Raw genomic sequence first — 11,359 nt, forward strand, 5'->3', positions numbered from 1 at the left:
ATGCTACTAGCTTTCACAGCAAATCGACGTGATTAATTATGCACGATGAGCTCGCCGGATGAGAGCTTGCGGGTCGGATTCCTAAATGTGATAGCGATCTTACGTACTCCCTCCGTACTACTCAAAGAAAGTCCTATAGCACAATTTTCAAGTCAAACCTTAAAAAATATAAATATAAATAACTCTTAAGTTGTTGAGTAAATAGATTTGTCTTGAAAAATACTTTCATAAAAATATACATATATTACTTTTTAATAAATATTTTTTATAGAAGCAAGAAGTCAAAGTTATATCTTTTTAATAAATATTTTTTTATAGAATCAAAAAATCAAAGTTATATTTTAAAAACCGTGTCACTGTTCTAAACGACTTTCTTTACGAGACCGAACCGGAGAGGAGTACAGGCTTGGCAGTTGGTAAAGCTTGCGTGGTTCAAGATTTCTTATTAATGACGTGATATAGAGATGACTTGAATGATGTACCACTGTGCCGTGTGCCATGAACGTACTAATGTTAATTAACGCGTACATCATCCAATGCTCGAGTCTCTCAGACTGATCTTATACTGCTACCAATCACCTACATGATTTAATATGTACACAGTTCATGCCATGTAGCTCCGCAGACGTGAGGCTTATTGTGTTTCCTTAATTAATTGCTAGTGCATCTTCGGAGTGCAAATAGACTTTTATTTCCTAAACTTTATTAAAAACTGGTATAGTGGCCCGCGTAGATTGCGCGGCTAGTATCGTTACATTCTTTTATACAATATATCATATATATTTTTATATTTTATTATTAAAATATACTAAAATTATAGCATAACTTTTAATTTTATACTAACTTGACCAAACTAAGGCTGTGTTCGCTACCTCCAGATCCCAACCGGAATAGTAACACACGGAAAACGGAACAGTCCATTAGCACGTGATTAATTAAGTATTAGCTATTTTTTTCAAAATGGATTAATTTGATTTTTTTTAAACAACTTTCGCATAGAAACTTTTTGCAAAACACACACCTTTTAGCAGTTTGAAAAGCGTGCGCGTGGAAAACGAGGAAGAGGGGTTAGGAAAGGAGACATCCGAACACACCCTAACTGATGTGTAATATTCATATTGTATTTTATATACGTGATATTTATTAATTATTTAATATTCTAATTTTAGTTAATTATAAATTGTATTCCTATATAAACTATAAACTCATATTCTAATATTTCTTATTTTTCAATTCCGAAGTCATGTTATTTACAAATTTTATTCCAATATGGACTCTAAACCGTTATTTCAATATTCCTTAGTTTAAAATCTCTAATTTCATTTATTTCTAAATTGTATTTCTATATAAACTCTAGACTCCTCTTTCAATTTTCTTATTTTTTAATTTTGAATTTTATTTATTTCCAAATCTATCTGTTATATTATTAAAACAGTTTTGAAAGGAGGCACCACGTTCGCTGTGGGGGCTAGAAATTTCCACATTAATCGGAGAAAAAGAAAAGGAGAGTCCAAGTAGAAATAAAAATTTAAAAATAGCTGAAATTCGGAATTAAAAATAAGAAATAGTAAAAGAAGAGTCCATATAAGAACCAAATATGAGATTAATCAAAATTTGAAATAAAAATAAAATAAAATCTAAAATTAGAAAAGAAAAGGAGAGTCCAAGTAGGAATACAATTTAAAAATAACTGAAATTCGGAATTAAAAATAAGGAATATTGAAAGAACAGTCCATATAAGAACCCAATACGAGATTAATTAAAATTCGGAATAAAAATAAAAATAAAATCCAAAAATAGCAAAAAATAAAAAATAGTTTAAGTATGAATACAATTTAAAATTAGCTGAAATTCGAAATTAAAAATAGGCAATATTGAAAGAAGAACTATATACCCAATATAAGATTAATTAAAATTCAGAATAAAAAAATAAAATATTATCCAAAATTAGAAAAATTAAAAGAGAGTTTAAGTAGGAATACAATTTTGAAATAACTGAAATTGACAATAAAAATTTGAAAAAAAAATAAAAATTTAAAAGAACAGAATACGGTATTAATTAAAATTTGGAAAAAAATAAATTCTGAAATTAGAAAAACAAAAACAAGATTTCAGTTGGGAATACAATTCATAAATACTCACTCTGTCCCATAATATAAGGGATTTTGAGTTTTTGTTTACACTGTTTGACCACTCGTCTTATTAAAAAATTTGGAATCATTATTTTTTTGAATTACTTTATTATCCAAAGTACTTTCAGCACAACTTTTTATTTTTTTATATTTGCACAATTTTTTTTGAATAAGACGAGTAGTCAAACAGTACAAGCACAATTTATGGGACGGAGGGAGTAACTAAAATTGGTTAAAAAGACTATTGAAAGAAAAGACCATCTAAAACACACGACGAAACCATCTAAAAGTAGGGTGGTGGCGGTTGATACGACATATAAAAACTGTTAATAAAACACCAAATAGAATCCTAATGACGATTAAAAGGAGGGACGACAGGCAAGCCGTGAAGCAACGGGCAAGGCCGTTTCCGGGTCTTCTAGAAAGTAAAAAAAATAAACCCCATTGATAATCATATTTGATTTTTAAAATCTCAATGACAATAAAAAGGAGAAGCAGCGGGCGGGGTGTAGAGGAGTATAGTTGCAGAGCCACCAACGTTTGGTGGGACGTCTAGAAAATAAAAAATGAATTCCAACAATAGTTATGTTCGATTATTAGAATCCCAATGACAAGAAAGAGTAGGCGACGGACGGGCCGTAGAGGAGCATAGTGGCATCGTTTGATGGGACTTCTAAAAAAATATAAAAAATGAAACTCAACAAGACAATAAACTCTAAAAACTACAAGGTCCAATTTTTAAATGTTCGGAACTTCTAAAAAGTAAAAGAAAAAACAATGATAATCATGTTCGATTTTAAAATCTCAATGACAATAAAGAAGGGAGGCAACGGGCGAGCCATAGAGGAGTATAATGGCAAAGCTGCTGACGGTTTGGCGGGACTTCTAGAAAGTAAAAATGAACCCAAAGGATAATTATGTTCGATTTTTAAAATCCCAATGACAATAAAGAGAAGAGACAGTGGATGGGCCATAGAGGAGTATAATGGCAACATTTGACTGGGCATCTAGAAATTATAAAAATGAAACCCAACGTGACAATAAATTCTAAAAACTATAAGATCCAATTTTTAAAGGTTACTAGGAAAATGAATAGAAACAGTGGTAGATTGAGCAAGCAAATAAAGAAGGAGATGACAGAAGTAAAGGGTAGCAACTGGTGTGACTGTTAAAAACTATATAATAGAAACACGGGGATGATAAGGTTTGGTCTTTCAAAGTCTTAAGACAACGAGATAGCTATTTAATAAATTTTAAGTGAAATCATAAAAAATATATATGATTTTGTTTAGGTGCTAGCCGCGCAATTGCGCGGGCCACCCAGCTAGTTGTATTCATATATGGACTTTAGACTCTTTTTCTAGTATTTCTTATTTTTTTTCAATTTTGAACTTTAGCTTCATCTAAGTTGTATTTCATATGGACTCTAGATTCTTTTTCTAATATTTTTTTATTTTTAAATTTCTAGTTTTAGTTTTTTCTAAGCTGTATTTCTATATGGACTCTAAATTATACTTTTAATTTTTCTTATTTTTAATTCCGAAATTCAATTAGATCTAAATTTTATATGTTTTTCTATATGGACTCTAAACTTATCTTTCAATATTCCTTTTTTTATTTTCGAATTTCGGTTATTTCTGAATTGTATTCATATATGGACTCTAGACTATTTTTTTTCAATATTCCTTAATTATTTCTAAGTTCTATATGGTCTCTCTAACCTCATCTTTTAATTTTTCTTATTTTTTGATTCCAAATTTTAGTTAGCTCTAAATTGTATTCGTATATGGACTCTAGTCTCTTCTTCCGATATTCCTTATTTTCTAATTCCGAATTTAAACTATTTTTAAATTGTATTTCTATATAGACTTTATTTTTCTTTTTCTCCGATTAATGTGAGAATTTCTAGGCCGTGAGAGTGAACGTGAAGGCTCATTTTTCTATTACTTTAATAAGTTAATAGATACTATCCTAAAGTACTGCTCCCTCCAGTTTCACAACTGTTGACATTTTGAGATTTACTTGGTCACCAAAGACTTACTTACCCTTGTATGTATACATTCCAAGGATGGCAATGCTTCGAACCCAACATGCACAAAATTCAATGGTGGACTCAATCCACTAGACTACATTAGAATTTTAAGTATAATGTGCAAACTACCGTATTTAATATGGCATAATAGAGAATAGGCACCCAAATAAATCAATCCTTGTATATGAGATCATATCTAAAACGCTAAGATTTTTGAAACTGGAGAGAGTACTTCTCACTTCAACTACTGCCAATTTAAATGTCTCTCCTCCTTACTACTTCTCAACCACCCTCTCTCTTCCAAACACTTGCTTGTTTAACGAGGACGTACTTCCTTCCCAAATTGTCTTATAAATTTTTTTTAGATAAGGGTATTTTTTACCCGGCCTCTACATCCAACCGATATATACGGCCATTGAAATAGGGAACTTAGCCCCGCAAACAACCCAATCTGAAATTCGCTCCATAGGAGATTTGAACTCAGGACCTTGGGGTACTACTCAGGTCACTATAACCACTAGGCTACATGCCCTTTCGTATTTGTCTTATAAATGCTAGAATTGTTTTTATAACAGAGGCAGAGCAAGTATCAACCAAAGATACTTCAGGGTGAGATATCAGTTTGAGTATATTTTAAGGGCATTAATTGGGATGAAACAAGGGCGCATTTAGGCTGTGTTTAGTTCACACCAGAATTGGAAGTTTGATTGAAATTGGAACGATGTGACGGAAAAGTTGAAAGTTTATGTGTGTAGAAAAGTTTTGATGTGATGGAAAAGTTGGAAGTTTGAAAAAAAAGTTTGGAACTAAACACGGTGTCAAATGACAGAATTATTCTGTGCATGTGAGAGATTAGACTATTATCGCACGTCGTTAAAAACATGGCAGAACCGCACAATAACCATACAAGAACCCTTTTTTTAGATAAAGAGAGTTTTATTGATCTTAAACAATTACATCAAGATGATACAATTTCTCTAAGACCACTCTCGGCCTCTGTATAGTTAGGATGCACACAGCCTATCAATATTATAAAAGAAAAAGAAAAAAAAAGCGACACAACTGCTACAACCATGCCGCAGCGACTTACAACCACAAGTAATCTTCATCTCTTATCTCCACCAAAACAACACTTAGACTATCAAACGGACTCCCTTTAAAACAACGCCTCCAATGAGGAAATGACGCGCGCACGCGTCATCATTGTAATGTTCCAATCAACTAAGATCAGACCATAGGTTTTCACCTAGGAAAATTCTGTGAACTCCAGACAATGTCTTCAATAAGGAAGAACATCCATTGCCAAGTACAACTAACTAAGGTCAGACTTAGGGATTTAACCCCAGAGTTAAAGAATTAGTAACAAATACCGCCTGAATGAAGCTCACTAGTATTGTTGCCCCCTTATTCCGAGACAGAACCTCCATACCCCAAACTTAACACAATCACAAAAGGCCACGAACATAATTACCTGCATTCTTCTATAGATATCCTTCGAAGATAATATCGCGAGAAGCCAAAAAGGCACACACCCAAAATCCATAGGCTATAGCTAAATACCCTATGAAGATAATGTCGTGAGAAGCCAAAAAGGCACACGCCCAAAATCCATTGGGTACATCTAAAGGATGAGATATAGATAAGCGATACCTTTAATCGAAGTCAAGCTGACGATGGTCTATGGTAGATCTGAACGCCCCTGCCTTATGATGAAGAAAACATCATCGCGAGAAGTAGCCACTAAAATGATGAGAAGAAAGTTGGCATCCGCCCCCTTCAATTGTAGCCTGCCGTATTACCTTATCGGTTCCAAAATAGATCCCTCCACCACCATCCACAACGAACAGCTAGAGGGTCATAGGAACGAAAGAATCTACGAATCAGGCAGCCGGGTTGTGGCGACGAGTGTACTCTTCACCTCGAAACCCCAGAACACCTTTAGCGATCTGGGAAGCAAGATGAAGAACCACAAAGAGAAGCGTTTGGGGAGACGAGGCTTGCCGTCGATGAGTCTTGGTGGAACCACGCGACGAGGTGAAGGTTGCCATGGAGTCTGAACCCCCACCGGCACCAAGCGCATGGTGAGGAGAGCTTGGCGATGTCCACCTCCACACTCGATCCTGAGCATGACGTGCCAGTCGCCCTGTTCCTGATGCCGCCACCGACAAATTCTTCCAGAATCGCTGCTCAGCGCATGCCTGCACGATGCCCCACCGCCGCCTTCACTGCGCCCCGCACGGCAGCGCGCTCGGGCGGCGGCGAGACGGCTTCACTCAGCCGGATCGCCGATCCACGCGCTAATCACGGATCGATCCGCTAATCACGGATCGGTGCACTCGCTTCTGAAACGGCTACCTGACATAATGACAGGCCCCGCTGTACCATACAAGTACAGTACAGCATAGAGTCAGTCAGACCGCCATCCTCCCTTGCGCCTAGTTGGGACGATTGTAATGAACGAGGATATCATTTGAGTTTTGACTTTACTGAAACCGGATAAGGCCTGTGAACATAATCATTGGGGCTAGCAATTTAGGTCTACGTTTCTGATTGACCGCCTGATCCCGGCGGTTTCACCGTCTTTGACAAATTTTGAAAAAAATTTCCTGTTTTCGAAATCCTTCCCGAAAATTGATTTCGAGCCATATAGGAGACCCTGTTTAGTTCTAAAGTTTTTTTTTTCTAAACTTCTAACTTTGCATCAAATCAAACCTTTTATACACGCATAACTTTTCAGTCACATCGTTTCAATTTCAATCAAACTTCCAAACTTCAGTCTGAACTAAACACAGCCGTAATACCAAAAGATCGTGAAAATCAATCAGTTTTTGTCGGTAAAGTAAACCCTCAGCTTTTCTTCGTCGTTTTGACGTTTTGACTAGGAGCTGTCAAGTCTTTTTTATTTTTTTTGAGAACTAGGAGCTGTCAGGTCTACTCCGTCCGTCCCAAAACAAGACAAACCATGGGTTTCCGTGTCCAACGTTTGACCGTCCATTTTATTTTAAAAAAATATGAAAAAAATTAAAAAGACAAGTCACGCATAAAGTATTAATCATGTTTTATCATCTAACAACAATGAAAATACTAATTATAAAAAAAATTCATATAAGACAAACAGTCAAACGTTGGATACGAAAACCTAGGGTTTGTTTTTTTTTTTAGACGGAGAGAGTACTCGGCAAGTCGGCAGTAGCCAGTAGTACGACTAGCAAGTCATGAGGGGGTGGTTAGATCAGGGGTCTAAAGTTTAAACGTGTCACATCGGCTATTATATAGGATATCGTATAGGGTGTTCGGGCACTAATAAAAAACTAATTACAGACTCCGCCAGTAAACCATGAAACAAATTTATTAAGTCTAATTAATCTGTCTGTTTACTGTAACATCACATTATCAAATCATGGAGCAATTAGGCTTAAAAGATTTGTTTCGCAAATTAGTCGCAATCTATGTAATTAGTTATTTTTTAGCCTATATTTAATACTTTATGCAGGTGTTCAAACATTTGATGTGACAGGGTGAAAAAGTTTAGGGTGAGATCTAAACAAGGCTAGTTAATAAATAAAAAAGAAAACTATAAAGCGACCATGAAGGGGGTGTAGGATCGTAAAAGTAAACAATTCTATGCACGTCAGCCATATCGGCATGTTCATTAGATCTGGCTGCGGCTGCAGCTTCTCTGCAGCAACAGTAGCTATTTACTGACAAAGCGAACATGGATATACATCGATAGAACAACTTGATATATGAGGATTAATTAATTTCATAGTGAAGAATGTTTTGGTGTCATAGGTGTTGATGGCCTTTGTCTATATTAGGGGGATGCTCTTTTTTTTTCCGAGAGGGGATGATCAAGTTAGAATGGAGAAAGTTTATCTTTTAGATTTGTTGACAATTTTTTAACAAATATGTGAAGCTGACTTGATGCTTGATAAAATCATCCTACTAAAAGAATAATTAGTGATGAATATGAGCATCCATGTTAATTCTAATACTTAAATCCAGTGAACATATTCCACCACAGGAAATCTAACCAACCAGTTAAATTACACATACTTTCTTATTTGAGCCAATTTCATCCGTAAAAATATTACAGTATATTTTTAGTGAGCTTATACGGAAAGATGGGAACAGTTGCGATTTTAATTCATTTACTAAAAAAATAAAATATACCGATGGTATTACAACTTAAAAAGGATGTAATTTAGTAGTTTATTCTTACAGGTTGTTCAACACGAATCTTACAAAACATATAGCGCATGGCCTGTACTCATTGCTAAGCTGGTAGATTGCCCTAACATTATACGCTCGTGAGCAACAGGGGCATGACAAATTTATGTGTCGAGACCAGCAATGAAAATGCAAATCAACTCCTATATTCTCAGTGTGTTGCTGCTGGTGTGTTTTTCAATCAACACATCTGCATAGTGGTTAGCACTAAAAAGAAGGTTCATCTTATATCAGATTTACTATCAATAGTGCTAGTAGTAATTATTGCACGTACCGTTGGTTTATTTGTAGCTTATGCGTGTATGACCGTGTTAGCGAAGTGATCAACGTGACGCATGTACATGGAACATGTTTTACGTTATTCGCATATTCGGAAAAGATCATTTACTTGTTTGAGTATTTTGCTAGACAAGTGACAAAAATATACCCTTTCCATTTCAAAATATTTAACGCCATTGACTTTTTTAAATATGTTTTACTGTTCGTCTTGTTTATTTTTTAAAATAAGTAAAATTATATATATACATAAAAATATATTTAACAATAAATCAAATGATATGGAAATAATTAATAGTTACTTAAATTTTTTGAATAAGACAAACGATTAAACATATTAAAAAAATCAACAGCGTTAAATATTTAATGACAGAGGGAGTAGTCACCTTGTAAAATTGTGATATAAAGTATTCTATAATTCTTTTTTTAAATAATGCAACAGAATTAATCTCTCAACTAATTTAGTCAAGAGATTAAGTGAAGAATATAATACGCAGCAGGATTATTTTGCCGTGTCAATCCGAAAAGCATAGTTTATCAATCTGCTTGGAGAAAACCATGCTTAATTTGGATCAAACCTACCGAGATGTTTTAGCCACGTTTACGAAGGATTGACGTGGCCCGCTCCTGGACAACCTTCCACGCTTCGCGGACATGGCGCTCCTCGGTGAGCGTGCTCCCGATGGCGCACCTGAGCATGTACACGCCGCCCACCATGGCGGAGCTCATGTACGGCCCCGAGCTCGCCGCGTTCACCTCCTCCAGGAGCCTCCTGTTGAGCTCGTTTGCCGCCTTCTCGCCTCCGACGCCGACGCCGACGCCGAGTCTCTCCGGCGGCGACCGGAGGCGGAAGCACACCAGCGCGAACCGCCTCGGCGCCACCACCTCGAACCTCGCGTCGCCCCTCACCATGGCCTCGAACGCCGCGGCCATGGCGACGTGGGAGCGGACGTGGGAGCGGAGGCCCTCCACGCCGTAGCAGCGGAGCACGAGCCACACCTTGAGCGCGCGGAACCGCCGCGTCAGCGTGGTGCCCCAGTCCTTGTAGTCGACGACGTCGTGGCCCTCCGCCGCCGCGTCCCTGAGGATGTACTCCTGCTCCGTGCCCAGCGCCGCCACCAGCGCCGACGGCGCCGCCACCCACACCGCGCAGCAGTCGTTGTTGGCGAGGAGCCACTTGTGGGCGTTCATGCTGAGCGAGTCGACGGCCTCGGCGCCGGCGATCACGTCGCGGAACTCCGGGCACACCAGCGCCGACCCCGCGTACGCCGCGTCCACGTGCACCCACATGCCGCCGTGGCGCGCCGCGACGGCGCAGAGCTCGCGGACGGGGTCCACGGCGGTCGTCTGGGTGGTGCCCACCGTGGCGCACAGGAACAAGGGGACCAGCCCGGCGTCGACGTCGGCCTGCATGGCGGCATGCAGCGCGGTCGGCGAGAGCGCGAACACGTCGTCGCGGCACGTCGGTATCTCGCGGCAGTGCTCCCGCGGTATCCCGGCGATGCGCGCGGCCTTGCGGAACGCGAAGTGGGTCTGATCGGAGCAGTAGACGACGAGGTCGCCGATCCTCCTCGCGCCGATCTCCGCCAGCTTCCGGTCCCTCGCGGCGACGAGCGCGCAGAGGATGGCCTCGCACGACGTGCCCAGGATCGTGCCGCCGCCTCCGCCGGCGAACAGAAGGCTCTCCGGCAGGTGCAGCGCCCTGCCGAGCCAGTCCACGACCACCATCTCGAGCTCGGTGGCGGCCGGCGAGGCCGCCCACGTGAAAGGCACGACGTTGATGCCGGCCGCGAGCGCCTCGCCGAGGGCGCCGACGGTGCTGCTCGACGCCGGGAAGTGCGCGAAGTGGCGAGGGCTCTGCCAGTGCGTCACGCCAGGCAGGATGAGGTCGCGGACATCCCGCAGCGCCGCCGCGAACGCCTCGGGCTCCGGGCGGGACGGCGCGTCGGCGGGGAGATGACGGCGCAGGAAGCCGGGAGTGACGCTTGGGTGGACGGGGTAGTCGCCCAGGCCGGCGTAGTAGTCGGCGATGAAGTCGACGACCTGGTGGCCGAGCCGCCGGAACTCGTCAGCGTCGAGCAGTAGCGCGGTATCTGACGCCGCCGGCGTCGACGTCGTCGTCTCCACCGCCGGGATGGCACCATTCCGTGGGGCACCGCCATTGATGGTGTGGCAGTGCGAGGGTGGTGCCATCTGCGGGAACGGGCGTCGGTACGTGGCGGAATAGGCGGTATTAGCTACCAAATTTATTGGGCTCGCTAGCTAATGCTCTGGTCAATAATGTTAGCAATAGCTACACCAGCGTCGATCTACCCGTATAACTGTATCTCTCTATCTATCTCTATACTTAATGAGCAATGTGTGCCACATTAATTGGGAAAAAAAAGTCAGATTATCGATTTAGGTCCTATTTTTTTTGCCCTCTCTCAAATAGCCTAAATAGCCAAAAAGATTTAAAAGATAAGCTATTTGAGAGCTATTTGGAAATAACCCACCTAAAAAAAATATCCCACCCAAGGAATGCTAATTTAAACTATTTTGGATGGGGCCCACTGAAAAAATATCTTTTCTCTCTATCTCTTTCCATGGGAAGGTACATTAAAAGCCAAATAGCTCTCAAAATAACCCTTGGATCCGAACAATGCTATTTTTTTTATGGTTATTTCCTTTGCTAAAAAATAGCCCTCAA

General features: G+C 39.9%; 1 protein-coding gene across 1 annotated transcript; it reads right to left on the minus strand.

The window, feature by feature from the left end:
• Positions 1–9,057: 9,057 nt before the first annotated feature.
• LOC127757574 (tyrosine decarboxylase) lies at positions 9,058–10,971 on the minus strand. The gene has a single exon (XM_052283118.1). The coding sequence runs from the start codon at positions 10,861–10,863 to the stop codon at positions 9,262–9,264; it is 1,602 nt and encodes a 533-aa protein (XP_052139078.1). The 5' UTR covers positions 10,864–10,971; the 3' UTR covers positions 9,058–9,261.
• Between the last annotated feature and the right edge of the window lie 388 nt (positions 10,972–11,359).

Source organism: Oryza glaberrima, chromosome 1, assembly GCF_000147395.1.
Source record: "Oryza glaberrima chromosome 1, OglaRS2, whole genome shotgun sequence".
NCBI classification, from domain to species: Eukaryota; Viridiplantae; Streptophyta; class Magnoliopsida; order Poales; family Poaceae; genus Oryza; species Oryza glaberrima.